Source organism: Pseudopipra pipra, chromosome 3 (assembly GCF_036250125.1).
Source record: "Pseudopipra pipra isolate bDixPip1 chromosome 3, bDixPip1.hap1, whole genome shotgun sequence".
Lineage (NCBI taxonomy): Eukaryota > Metazoa > Chordata > Aves > Passeriformes > Pipridae > Pseudopipra > Pseudopipra pipra.
The window spans coordinates 77,714,854-77,729,751 of NC_087551.1; the positions used below are offsets into that span (position 1 = coordinate 77,714,854).

A 14,898-nucleotide genomic window follows, 5' to 3' on the forward strand; every position below is an offset into this window, starting at 1 on the left:
GTTTTAAGTGACTTCATGTACATCAGACAGATCCTTAGAAGCACGCAAGGGCATGTATCCTGAAGCAAGTGAGCGCATGTATCCTGAGGCATCCGTTTTCAGACTAGCACAAGAACCAGTGTGATGCCACATGCTGACCCTCAGGCCCCTGACAGCAGTAACTGCAATTCCTCAAAGTCTACAATCTGTTTGCCTTCCACTCGGCAATTCTGGTGTCTAAGTTTCCCTTCAGAGCAAACCAGAACGTGGTAGGAGGCCAGGCTGTGACTTCACTTACATGCTTTCTCTTGGGAGCAAATTAGTGTAAAAGCCAGTGTGGAGGGGTACCCTTTGGGTAATCTGGGTGTAGGACTGTATGGAGTATGGGGAGTTTTGTACTCTCTTCCTGAATAACACTTTAAGAGCTAACAATAGTATAATTTTCTGCTACTATTTTATTTATATGTATATATATATATATATAATGACACATGGATTCATTTTACATTTGTTGTTGGTAAAATGCCAGATTCCAGTTTCACTTAAAATCGATGCAGAGTCAAAGCAACTCTGTTATCTAAAGATTTCTACTGAGAAAGGAGACAGTGAAGACATTTAAAAAAGAAATAATAGGTTGTAACCATTGGGATGCTGATATCTCTCTTTTTCCATGCTTTTCATCTGTTAGCAATGTCCCTTTTGGGCTCAATACTCAAAACACCCTCCAACTGCTGTAGAACAGTGTTGCAGAAAAATGATGTAAAGCTTCTTGTAATATAAAACTTATACTGGGCCCTAAGATACAGTTTTACAGGGATGTAAAATTGAACTCATTGCTGCTGTATGAAAAGCTGTATGATTGTTGCATATCTTTGTGATATGACAAGAAAAGAGGCCAAAAGCCAAGGGGTTTTGTCCTTCAGGAAATGCTGTAAAGGTCCTGTGCATGAAAATGACAGTGTTATTGTTGATTTTGGCAAGTACAAGATGAAACTCAGATTGACTTCAACACGTTATTACTATTATAAGATAAAGATATACAAAAAAAGGTTAAGGAAGGCTAGTAACCCATTCATTCTTTATCCGTTGTATGAAAAATCATGAAACTGGAGTTGCAAATATAGTTTTGGTGGCATTTTTTATATAGGGTTTAGTCCTGCACTCATGTTCCTTTATGAAACTTTCTGTGCGAAGTGTGCCTGCAGGATTGAAATGCTTATTTCTTAGGATTTTAAATAGTTTGTTTTATACACATAAACTACTAAACATCCAGGATGCTGCTTCTAGAGACACTTTTTTAAAAGTATCAAATTAAAAATCTCCACAAACAATGCTGTTGATGGAATTGAGACACATTCAAGATTCAGGACTTTAAGAAATCTCTTAGAAATTGATTGATATATTTCTTTTGTTGAATTATCTATTTTCAATAAGAATATGTATACAACTGATTTCATGCTAGCAATGGGTACATTATGCCTAATTCCTCTTACATATTTTCATTTTTCCATTTTAATTTATTTTTTATCTGTTTGGCAGTTTTGTTTGGTTTTGGTTTGGTTTGGTTTGGTTGTTGTTATACTTTGTTTGAGGGGTTTTTGGTGGGTTTTTTTTTTTAGTTCTTGTTCTGATACAAAGTGAAGAAGATTTAATTTTGCAACTCTCTTTTGTCTTCTGGAAAATGTTAGTCTGGAGAAACAGAGAAGGATAGAGATTAAAGGCGTGAGCAATATTATAACTTTTTCAGAGGACTCCAAACTAAATATAGTGCTTTCCAAAACAATTACCACAGTTTTCTATACCTAATATTTGCACATATTAATAATCTACCATATGCTTGGCTTAGCATTATGGATGTAACACATCAGTCTACCCAATTCAGTATTCTCTCTGGAACAGAATATATCCTTGGAATATCCTGCTCTTTTTGTCACCTCAGTTTTAACTTTTTCTATAACTTGATCTGAAAATGATGACTGGCTCGAAATCTATATAACTTGAAGGCTTTATCAGTAAAACCCAGCAGAGTTATATTTCTCTGTGGCTGTGATGTTGAAACCTGGGGAAAATCAATTTTTCGTTTTGCTGAATGGTATATTTGAAGCATTTAAAAAGGTGAATGAGTGTGCTGAGGGCCTGTCATTCTCAAAGTACTTTCTTATGCAACGTGTGTAGGTACATCTGCCTGTTAGCCCTGAGAGGCTGTGTGTGTTTGATGCATTGGATGTTGTGTCAGCAGGAAGGAGCAAAAGAAGAGATGAGGTATATTAGAAAAAAGTTGATAGCAAATGGTGTTTTGAACAGCCTGTATCCCCCAGTGTAATATATTATGGAAATAATGATTCTGACAAGTGATGCCTCTTTGTAACCTGAAGTGATACAGGAGGGATTATGCAGGCTCAAGTCATTCAGGACTGGGTACTTAGTTGTCTAGAAATGTTGTAAGAAGTGTCTTTGTCATGAAAGACTTTGTTAGAGATGCGGTGACAAGAAGTAGATTACTAAAAAAGAAAACTGAAATACTTGTTTATTATTATCGTTGTTGTTATTTGTTTTGATAGAAATGTTATTTTTAATTCTGTTTTTATAGATTTATCTTTTTTTGGTAATTTAGTACCCTATTTTTATGAATTTTTATCTTTTATTTACTTAAGGATGAATTATATGCTTTAACTCATTTTCAAGCTTGCTCAAATATAGTTGTTTCAAAACCGTAAAAAGGTCGTTAATTAATTAACATAGATAGGCAATGAGAAATTGGATAAAGGTTTAAAAACAGGTGTCAGGAAGCCAGAACAAATAAAACATGAATGCGAAACCATCTATAAGAAAGCCATGGAGAGAATACAGAGGAAATTATTATACTAGAATAAAGAACAAAATGCTTCTGACCTGTACGGTCTCATTAAGCACAGATCAAGAAACACAACCCAAAAGGCAGGATAAAGATAGCATAAACATCTAGCCTCTCACATCAATAGATTGGCTTATGTAGTTGCTCTAATTTGCAGAGATTTCCTTGCAGTGACAACAAATGGGTGTACCTTGCCAGAGGAGGATCCTCTGGCTTCATTCAGTTTAATGATTCCCTTCTTCCCCTGACAAACACGAAGACACAACATAAGGTTAGGTAGCAGGCTGCATTTTAGGAATCTCATGTGATATGGGAATTATATGCAATGTGATTGTCTTCAGAGCTACATACACATGCAGTCTGTGGGGCTGGACTTTCTCTTCTTCCTCGTGTGGTTCTCCTACCAATGAAAGGTAGCACACCTTTCAAACTAAAAACAAACCAATCTTTGACCAGTCTCGAGTGAAATGAGTATTAATTGACAGGGAATATCTTTATGAGAGCATTTATTTAAGAGTTTTGAATGCTGTCTTGCAATGTTGATAAATGACTGGTATTTTATTTTTAATGGTAATTCTTTAAGAATGGAATATTCCTGTTTGTGGTGTACTTTGTGCATGTACTAAGTAGGAATCTCACATAGTATATTTCGTTTCACCAATTAAAATCTTCCCCCTTTCTCTGTTCCTCCTCCTCTGCATTGCTGTTCCTTCCCCACATGCAGAGTTAACTAATACTCGGTGCATGTGTTTAATAAAAGGATACAAGTTCATTTTGCTTCATTGCTTTAAAAAAATGACTGCTATGGCCAAGGGAATGAAAAAAATTGATAAGCAAAACCAAAAAGTAGCAAATGTTGAGAACAAATTCCAGTGACCTAGGTAATATGAAATTGTTTCATGATAAGTATCAACATTAACAATTTTGGACATCTAAAAATGTAAGATTAGCAATTTGAAAAACATTTATCTAGATGAGATTGAAAATTATACATGAAACATAATGACCTCTCTGAAATTCATTCAGTATGCTGTGGTACTCATTTAGACAAAGAAGACAACTAGTTCATCATGGCAAGGAAAACTAGACAGAGTAAATTAGTTTGCTGCATTCCGGAGTCTTAGATACGAAAAAAGTATGTTTCACTAATTAAAGAGTGAAAATGTCTAAGCCTTTAGAAAGACAATGCAAAGGGAGTGAAAGAGAATGATCCTGGCTTTGTGCATCAACCCGTGGTGTTTGCCTGATACAATTCTAAGACTTTATCAATTAGGCATCTTAGATTAAGAGATCTTCAACTTTGATTACATTGATTATATACAACATAATAGTTCATAATGAAAATTATCATGCATGGTTTCAATCCCTAATTTTCATGGACTCTTGGAGCCTCTAATAAAATGTAAATAAATTTAATTTAAAACCTTACATGTTTTAAGTTTTTAAGAAAGCTAGAAACTTCAAAATTTCATTAAGAAGTTAACGATCCAATTTTAACTTTTTAGAGGATTATTTTCTTGATCGTACTGTAGATATTTTTATTTTAATCATGGTTTTATATTTAATGATACCAGAGTGTGCATTCTAGATGTTCTATGTTATTTAAATTACCTGGAGAAAGTGAAGTTCAACTACTTGTTGCTTGGGGTAAGAATTTTATTTTATTTGAACATCATCAGAATCTGTACATTATTTTACGTAGTAAAAGCTTTATATACAGTTCTGAAATATGGTGGGATTTTTTCGTCCTAGAAAAAGATTTAAAATTTTCAGATTTTTTGTTCAAACAAACATTTCAGTATAGAATCAGTACTAGATTCTGTGCTTGAAAGATATACATAAATTTATCTCTAATTTAATCTCTAATATCTCTAATATATTATCTCTAAGAAATTTATCTCAGACACCTTTCCGGTGCCTGAGTCTGCTCCAAGACCAAGTCCTTGTACATATAATTGTAATTTTGCTTTTAACTGTAGGGCGCTGAGGATCAGGTCCTTTCTTTCTTTATCTTTTGCACGAGCAAAATTGATTTCCATTGAACTGAATGAGAACAAGATCGAGTTCTGCATAGTTCCAATACCATAGCTGCTTCTATAAGTACTAGAGTACTATATCCATACAGGCAGTGTGTGTGTCTGAGGAAAACTGTGATGTTGGGCCTCCTTTGGTGCTGCACATCAGCAAAATATCTTCTGTCTTTTTTGTTAAACATGAGATAAGCTGATAAAGCAAGTTACTTTTTCAGTCTCTCACATTTTATTGCATTCTCTCTTAAACATTTTATGTGAGAATCAATGGCTCTGTAATGCCTGTATATTGGGTTGGGGTTTCTTTAATTTCAAAAGGTCCTTGTTTGTGGCTGATGTTTGTTAGAAAACTTAATGTCTGTGTGTGCATGCATGCAGTGTGCCTGTATGTATGTCTCTGAGAGTGAGGCAGAGGAAGACGGTGTCCCCTTTGTTTCATAAGATCTGCTTCTTAAATTGTCTCGCACTTTCAAAAATGCCAAGACCAAGTATGGAAACTTCAGGTCTAAAGAGAGAATGTCCTGGAAAGGTTTGAACTAATGAAAAAGAGTGGACTTAGTATCTTAACAAGGTTGTTTTCATCACCAAGTCATGTTATAATCAGATAGTGTGACAGATTATTTTTTAAGCAGAATTGCAGTCAGTCATATCAAATCAGCCTAAAATGTGATTTTGGTTCTAAAATATTATTTTTCTTTTTATGTGCATTTCAGAAACATATGCAATAAATATTTAGACTCTTAATTTACTACACATCAATCTAAAAAACTGCTTTGCTGTCATCCTCAGAATTAATTTGCTTAATTGTTACTCCTACTCCATCAGTCTCAGTTTTGCACTAACTTGAAAAATGCCACTTTTTGCTGTTTGCACTTCAGTTCAATTTCTATTCTAAGTTTATGAACAGTAATAGGATACTGCTTGAGTATTCATTAGCTTTGTATTGTGAGTTATGAAAAGGTGCTTTATTTTACCTTAATGAAAGTGGCTCAGCATGGGGTGGATCAGTAATGACGTTTGATTTTAGGCATCCAACAAATTTGCTTTTTATTTATTGACACATCTTGTCCAAACAGCTCCCTCGCAAGTTAGTGGAGTAATGAAAGAAAGAGTACTGCAGAGGAGCGTCGAGCTTTCCTGGCAGGAACCAGAACATCCCAATGGAGTCATTACTGAATATGAAATCAAGTATTATGAGAAAGTAAGTGCTAAAATCATCTCTAATGTACAACAGTGTGTTGTTTGCTTTATGTTGGTTTGCTGTGTTGTGAAACAGTGTTAAAGGCATCAGCTATCAACTATCCTGTCTCTCCTCTCTCAGTGATTTTGTTTATTTTTAATAACTAGCTAAATCCTGCAATTATTATTGCTATCATATGTCTCATATATTGTATTGTGGCATACTAAAAATGAAATATACACTTGGAAGTCTGCCTTTTTTCCCTTTTTTTTAAAAACTGTTAAGTTGGACTTGGATATTTTACCATTACACTGTTGTTTTTCTGTCTCCTCTACACCATGTTTGAAGCTTGTTTCATTTCCTTCCGTGTCACTGTAATTCTACTCTTGAGATGGTGTATCAAATACAACTCCTGACTGCACTTTGTGTTTCCATATGAGCTGGGCAGCTTCGACTTAATGTCTGAAAATTTCCAAAACACTTCCTACAGTTTCAGCAAATAAATATTTCTTATTTGTCCTTTTCAAAAGGACCAGCATTGTGAAATTTATTTTTCACTTGTTCTCTCAACACAATAATGAATTGAAGGCTGCTTTTCAATAGTAGATGAAGTGATCTCTGTTTCTGGTAGAGTGAAATTGCAATCTTACTGATGTCAAGTCGGAGTTTTGCCATTCATTTCAGCGTGTCTAAGGCTTCATTCATGATAACTTTGAAGTACTTCAGAATAAAAAAATTCTGACAACCGTAAGCTGGATGAAAGCAGAGTGAAGGCAGGTCGTGCAGCTATATGTTTTTCACAGGACCCAGACTAAGTGTGTCTACTCCAGATTCCCTGGGAAATTGACTGCATAACATAACATACTCCTAATTTTTATAAAACATTCTGTGAAAAACAAAGAACAAATTAAAATAAAAAAAAAGATTAACAAAGGAGTTCCTTTGTGATCATTCATGAAGACATTTCATGTCTGCAAACAAGGTAATAGTACCTCCATGTCAAAAAGACCATGTCAGTTTACTAGGTAACATGGAATTAGGTAAATTCAGACCAGATTGGATCTAATCTCAAGTGTCATATTTGATTTTCAGTGCTCAATTGCACAAATATACTTATCAAAAGATCTTTATATGATTTGGGAAAGCAATATAATGTTTATTTGTTGATGCTAACTTCCAGTTTAAGTTGTTAAAAACTCTTATGACAAAATTTATCAGATCTCTACAGATAATTAAGCAAGTCTTTTAAAGAAATTTTACTAATTAAACAAGTATTTTAAAGGATTTTTACTAATTTTAGCAGGTAATTTTTGTTCTGACAACATTTGTGTGTGCATACACACATAACTAAAGTCCACATATTTAAAAGGAGTTTACAAGGGCAGTACTGTCCTCTGCACAAAAAAAAAAAAATTGCAAACCAAAAACCTTGGAATTTTTTTAATATACAGAGCAGTTTCTAATCTGTTAAAATACAGTAAATAATTTAAATAGGTAGTGTAAAATGACAGAACAATTATCAATATACTAGATTTTTCATACACTAGCTTTTAGAATGTGGCTTTTAGAATATTATTTTCCCTATATGTTCATGCTACTTTAAATACCCAGCAAAATTTCATTGCCAGTTTGCTGTATTTGCAAAGAAAAGAATTGATGTTAAAGTTCTTTTGTAATAGAAGGAAATCTCCGAGTATTATCCTTATTACAGTGAAATTAATAAGAGAATACAAAACTCATTCTACAGTCACAGATAAACTGGGCCATATATCTTCAACTGAGACAGTTTTTGCACAAATACTTAAATGTTTGTTTTCCTTCCAAAATAGTGAAGTTCAGCTTTAAAAGTACTTCCTAATCTTGCTCAGAATGAGAGAGGCTATTTAAGTTTTGTTCTACTAGTTTAAAAGAAAAAAAAAAAAGATCTGAACTTTCAGCTCCTTTTAGAGCTAAATTAAATCAAACATTTCTGTCCTTCTGAAATATTCTGATAACTGTTTTTTTCACCTCTCACTTCTGGCTAAGGCTGGAATGGAAACTGCCTGAAATCTCCAAAGTAAGCTTGTCCTGTGAGATTTCTAACGCAGGTTATTTTTATTTCTTTGTTATTTATTTTGAATGCAAGAACTGTTGGCAATTCAAATAAGCCTTATTTATGCATCAAAACCCAAAGTCTGAAATTCCACTGTGGCTTACAGTCCCAAACCTGTTTATGGTTTCCTTACACTTGTTTCTCGTCTCTCAAGCATTCCTGTTCTTTCTCACATACCAACATACATTCCACCATGGTCCTCACTTACAGATGATTTAAATCCTCTTGGACAAGATATGAAAAAGTTGTTGCTAGCCAAGACGACAGGCTTGCTCAAATAACAGACTGAGCAGGAACTAGGAAAAACCATTACTGAATCTCAGAAAAGAAATCATATACTTTCTGTTAAACCTTGTATTTCAGCAAAAGCCTTTGCTGCTTTACTGACTGCAAAGGGGAAGGTTCTCCATAAATTTTAGCTGGTGAAGTACTATTGAAATGAGTACAAATTTATTCCTTCCCTCTGTATCTGTCTCATTAGCGCTGCTGCATACGGCTCATGCTTCTCTGGTCATGTGGTGCATTCAGATGGTTGGTTAATTCATCTCTTCTGCCCGTCAAATCAGGGTTGCATCTGCCACCAAAAATCAACAGGGCTGCACATATCTATGCTGAAAGATAATCTATGTCAGTAAATGTGATGAATAAGTAGGGCTTTTTGAATACTGTAATGATCTGTGATACAGCTTTTGTACTATTTGAAAGTGAGTTATTACTCATAGGGCTGGTAATCTTACAGCTTTAAATTTGGGGAGTGTCATACTGAGCTTCTTTCCCTGGGTTCTTCTTTATAACATAGAGTCTAAAACTGAGAAAAGACTAAAAGCCAGAGGAAAAAAATCTGAAGTGAAAACTGAGTTAAGGACCTCAAAAATTGTACAAAATCCAGGCAATTATACATTGGCAATATTGTATTTGTTAAAGATGTTGGAAGAGTAAAATGTCAAAGTAATGATGTCAGTCGGAGTTTTGCCATTCATTTCACAATGTCTAGGACTTCATTCATGATAACTTTGAAGTACTCCAGAAATAAGAAAAAGCTGACAACAAAAACCAGGTTAATGCAGACTGAAGGCAGGTAGCACAGCTATATGTTTGTCTTGTTCTTGCGATGAAAGAGTGAATTTCCCTGTCCTTGAACTGTTTAGACCCCACGGATCCCCCTGGAAATCTGTGGTTGAGTTATTTCTCATCAAAATTTCACAAAATGTAATCAGAGCCTAAAAAGGAATCATTTTTTGTCTGGATGTTCTATGAGCAACAACATGAGCATCCCATTTGAATTTTATGTTACACTTAGAGCTCTTCATTGCATTGACAATGTTTTGTAATACTCCACAGAGTATGCTTTATTTTTTATGTTAGGGGAAAAGAGCATTCAGCAAATTGAAATAAACTACCCAGGCTGGCTGTCAGTTGCTGTTGTGCAACCATGATAAAATCTGATCTGTAAATGTCATTTAATCTTTGTCTTATTGTTTCCAGGATCAAAGGGAGAGGACCTATTCAACAGTGAAAACCAAATCCACTTCAGCTTCTATTAATAACCTAAAGCCAGGAACAGTGTATGTTTTCCAGATTCGTGCATTTACTGCTGCTGGTTATGGAAATTACAGCCCTAGACTGGATGTTGCCACACTGGAAGAAGCCACAGGTAAGCAATTAGGTTTACAGGGAATTCACCATTTCTGTAGAGGTAGTAAGTAAAGCAAGAAAAGAGTTATAAGCATTATAATTACAATTAGAAGGGATGAAATTCTACAAGAAAGTGGATTTTTGTAACTGTGTTTTGAAGGATGAGCTTCAATAATTTGTTTTACCATAGAACTGAAAATTAGTCTTATAATTAGCTGGGGGAGATTTGTAACATATCAGGTTCATCTCCTCTGCTGTCCTTCTAATACGAAGACTTCCTTTTTTTAAAATTCAAATACACATTTCTTTCTCCCCACAAAAGAAGTGAGTAGTGATGAGCTGAGTAACTCAACTAGATTCTTCTGTCACTGGGGAGAAGGAAGGAGGAGATTTCAACCCACAGAGGCTTCTCTGGGTCATTTTTTTCATTTGATTTCTTGAAAAAATCTTGATAGTTTTGTTTAAGCTGTAAATCCGTCTTTAGTGTATTTTGGATTCATTGGCAATGAATTGTGCCCTTATTTGCCTAAAAATCATACTGATACCTTTTTTATTCACCAGTGTAGATATGTGCTTGCATGTCTAGAGAAAATATTCCACATTTTGCATCTTCAGAAAGAAACTCTTCCATCAGTGAGACCTGGCAGCTGTGAGCCCATTCTCGGGAACTGTCTGTGTTCCTGGCAGCTCCATCACTCTGTTGCAGACCCAAATTTGGTTACCCTGTTTTGGAACATTTGCTTCAGGTTGACCTGCCTGACAGCAGGTTAGCCAGAATTGGAGCTGGGAATCCGTAGCCTACAAGTTCAAAGGGTATGGATGCCATACCCTCTCTGCACTCTATGCAGCATATCTAAGGTGCAGACACACATTATTGCATCTTATTAATTGCAGCCAGGTGTTGCCTGAACAACTTGTGGGCATTCTTAAAACACAGTGGTTAGGTCTTGATTCCACCTTAGTTTTACACAGAATATAAAAACTATAAATAATGAATAATACCGCATACCTAATAGACATAATTGAAATAGTAATTATCATAATAGCAGCAATAAACTGTTATTACTAATATTATTAGCTCTGTGTCTAATAGCATACTTTCCATCTGTAGAGTTCTGCTTTTGGAAGAGTCAGTAGCAGAATCCCCATTTTGCAGAATGGGAACCTAAGGTACAGCTAGAAGTAATTTCTTATTTTGAGTAGTTTTCTGGAAATTAGAAGTCTGTCATAATCAGTCATAAGGTTCTGCTAATTAGCTAATTTATTGTCCATAGTGGTTTAAAATTAGTTCTTAAAAATGTTTCCCCAACATTTCCTTAAGTATCTGCATATTTTTTATATGCTGAATGTAAGCATTCCGGTAGCTGCTAAGATTAGCAATGATAATTTCAGATGAAAACAGTCTTGACTGGAGTTTGGTCAACATATGGAAGATTAGGAAATCCTATAATAAATGCATCACTGACCAAGCTCCTGTACCCTTTTTCTCACTCAAGTGATGAAAAAATGCATATAAACCAGAAAGATGCTTTGCCAGCATGCACAGCAGGTTTTTTCCTTGTCACAAGCCAGCTTTGTGTTTGAGATGCCATGTAAAAATGTCCTGTCTTTTCATTAAAGAAAATTTTAAAAGTGACATATTTTCCATTAACATGAGAGGACGCTATAAAATATAATTCCTATCAAGGAGAAGCTTCCACAATTTCCCATATACAATTTTCAGAAAAAATTGTTGGTAAAAAGATAGTAAATCTCATTAAATTCTTCTAAAATAGTTTTACACAAAAATATTTGTTTCTCATATTTATTTATAGTTTTGCGAGAACTTGCGGTCTAATCAAATTAGTCCTTTGTTAGCATTTTAAATGAAGATCTTTATTGGATCATTTTTAAGAAATATGCCTCAAGTGTAGTACTGTACTGTTGAACACTAAACCAGTATTATGCTACAGTTTAGAGGCATTGTCTTCTCATTATTCCAGTGGATTTCTGAATGCAGCTTTTAAAAATCTCGTGTTTCAAGAGGAAAATACACACATATATTATGTAAGAATATATGTAATGACCATCACAGTCATGTAGTCATGTTGCCTGAGTGGATTTCTCCTGGTACATAACTGGTTGGCACTTTTGGTTGGTGCTGTTAATTAAGTAGATTTTTGTACCATGCTCCGTTTTCTGAATTGTGGTAGAAACTGCATAGCCACTTTTCACTGTTCAAAGAACTACATCCATTATAATAATATTACTGATATGTAAAATATACATATTTTATGCCTATATTGGAACATACCATATACATGGTGTATTGCATAAATATTTATGTAAAAATTTCATAATTATGAAGTAAACATGTTTTATAAAGGCAAAATATTTCTATTATATACTTTGTTTGCCACAGTTCAAGTCAATGACTCCAGTAATTGTATTTTTTTGTTGTCTGGGTTTTAGAGACAGAAGTCCCTCACGAAAAACACACAAATGCATAGAATATCACTTAAGTGGCAATTTTATCTCTTGGTTCACTAAAATATTTAAAAGTCAAGTTAAATGGCTTGTGGCCAGTAGACCTAAAGATGATCCTGAGCTTTTTGTAATTGAAGCAGATTTTTTCACTTGCAGAATCACAGAATCAATTAGGTCGGAAAAGACCTCTGAGAGCTTTGGGTCCAATCTTTGACTTTGTTATGGCTCTCACTGTTAAAGTAAAAGCACTCCACAAAACCTGACATGACAGTCTTTGCTTTTTCCTTTTGCCATGAATCAGTTTAAATCAAACAAGATTAAAGCAGTATGCATATGTAACTTTTATTTCTAATGTCTGAAATAACAATACTACGCATTTTTATAGAAGGCATATTTAAGGAATATTTAAGAAAGAAATATTTGGTGTACGTGGCTCCAATTATAACTGCAGCTTTTGTGATGGACTTCACTAGAAATTCTTATTTACAAATTGTACTTTCAGGTTGCTTGCATGCTAAGAGGTTGCTGGAGCAGCAGCACAGCATTTTCAGCTAATATCCATTTCAAATTGTCCAGGGTGTTTAGATACCCATTCCCCATCCCTACAACCATGTATTTAAAAGGTGGTTTTCAGTCCTTCAAATTAAGCATTGTGAGTTGGATGTACACATATCATAGCACCAGACCAGATATCAGCCCATGTAGCAGCTCCCTGTCTCACTCCGTGTCTGAGCACAGTTTAAGCAGAGGTAAGGACAGACTTCTCTGTCCTGCTGCTGATTTCCTGTCATCACCATTTGGGCAGCACCAGTGACAGGGCAACCATGCCATGCACTCCCTGAAAGGGTCTTCTGCATCACAAAATCATTCCTCTGAGAACACTCTGGCATCTTTATTTCTGCCAAACCACAGGGATCATTCCAGAAGCTGGGTTCTGATTTACCCTTACACTAACAGAGTTCATCACACAGAAGAGAGAATCAGCAGAGTACCTGAACAGAGTCAAATGTCTTAGAATGATGTCACTGAATTCATACCAGACCATGCCCACAGTCAAGCCCCATTTTTTTAAAGATGTAAAATTGCATCATATAATACATTGCATCCCACCTATCTTACCAGTTGGACAGTGTGCCATGTCCCAAACATTTTCCAGAGCCCAAAAAGCATCCTCTGCTTGCTTCCAGAATGTGCCAGTACCCAAAATCTGTGAGGCAGTTACACAGAGCAACCCACTCACATATGTCGGCCTCTATGCTCTCATCTTGGCTACTGGATTAGGTGACAGGCTGGGCTGGGGATTTTTCCAAACATTTTTGATGGATGAAGCTTCACACCCTCGCCACTGTGACAGGATGCTGCCTCTTCTTCACTTTCAAGTGAGGTTTGCACTGAAGTTCAAAGAGAGAAGGGAACAATTTAAGGAAATGCTGTATTTTACAGAATTTTGACATTCTTTGGGATTGTCTATTTTGATGGCCTGATTATGTTATAGGAACTGAGTATTACTTACGCACCTACTCTCATGCACAAGACAGTCACCACTGATTTCTTAGAAGTTCCATGAGTGGGATGCAGCCAAGCCTGCAGAAGCATCCTACTGACCTGGGTATCTCAGAAAGTTATAGATACTCAAAGATAAGCATTCATTCTTTTCAGGTAAAGAGTAATATTAATAATGTGATCTTTCTCAACTGCATTAGGTAGAATATAGAAACAATACAGAGTTTCTTTAGGAAATAAAATTGAAGGGGATGTGTGTGTGAGTGTGTGTGTGTGAGTGTGTGTGTGTGTGTATGTGTGTAATTTTCTTCTGGTGCAGAGTATTCTAAATCTGTGTAGTATAACAAGGGGTTTGTTATTGTGTGTGTAGGGAGAACAGTCGGTAGAAGTCAGTGTCACTGCCAAAATAAATCATGTTGATTGGCTCACTTCTTCCAAGAAAAAAATGGTTTATTTGTTTCTATGGGAACTTCTGAAGTCTGCAACAGGAACCCAATTCTGAGAAATTCATAAAATCCTCTTGTAGACATTATAGTTGTTACCACTGCCAGCAGTAATTCCATCATACCATCTACAATTTCGTTTACCAGCTATTAGTTTAGTTTCCTTTTTTTTTTCTTCTTCTCTTTCACCTGTCTGCTGCATTTTGATCATGGGGTGGTTTACACGACACCAGGCCTGCTGGAGACAGATGGGGATCACCTGTCTAAAAGAGGGAAAAGGATTCTATTCTGTGAGTTGGCCAGGCTGATTGACAGGGCTTTAAACTAGGTTTGAAGGGGGAAAGGGATAAGACCAGTCTTTCTAGAGATGAGCCTAAGGGCAGCATGCCAGCGTTGGGGGTGAAATCAGTAGCCCGGTTGCAGTGCATCTGCACCAATGCACGCAGCATGGATAACAAACAGGAGGAGCTGGAAGCCATCATGCATCAGGAAAGCTATGATGTAGTCACCATCACAGAAACTTGGGATGACTTGCATGACTGGAGTGTTGCAATGGATGGCTATAAGCTCTTCAGAAGGGACAGGAGAGGAAGGGGAGGTGGTGAGGTAGCTCTGTACACTAGGGAGTGTTTCAACTGTATAGAGCTCAATGATAGTGATGATTAGGTTGGGTGCCTATGGGTAAGAATCAAGGAGAAGGCTAACAAGGCAGACAC

At 35.7% G+C, this 14,898-nt stretch overlaps 1 protein-coding gene across 9 annotated transcripts in view; it reads left to right on the forward strand.

Annotated features, from left to right (window-relative positions):
- EPHA7 (EPH receptor A7) overlaps positions 1–14,898 on the forward strand; it is a 194,448-nt gene that overhangs the window by 114,469 nt on the left and 65,081 nt on the right. For 8 of the 9 annotated variants that reach the window (XM_064649940.1, XM_064649946.1, XM_064649948.1 and 5 more), the window contains exons 6-7: positions 5,940–6,064; positions 9,621–9,789. In XM_064649940.1, the coding sequence (XP_064506010.1) occupies positions 5,940–6,064; positions 9,621–9,789 (294 nt within the window). Of the gene's footprint in view, positions 1–5,939; positions 6,065–9,620; positions 9,790–10,881; positions 11,613–14,898 lie in introns of those variants that run through there. The other variant, XM_064649949.1, reaches the window with a different exon arrangement.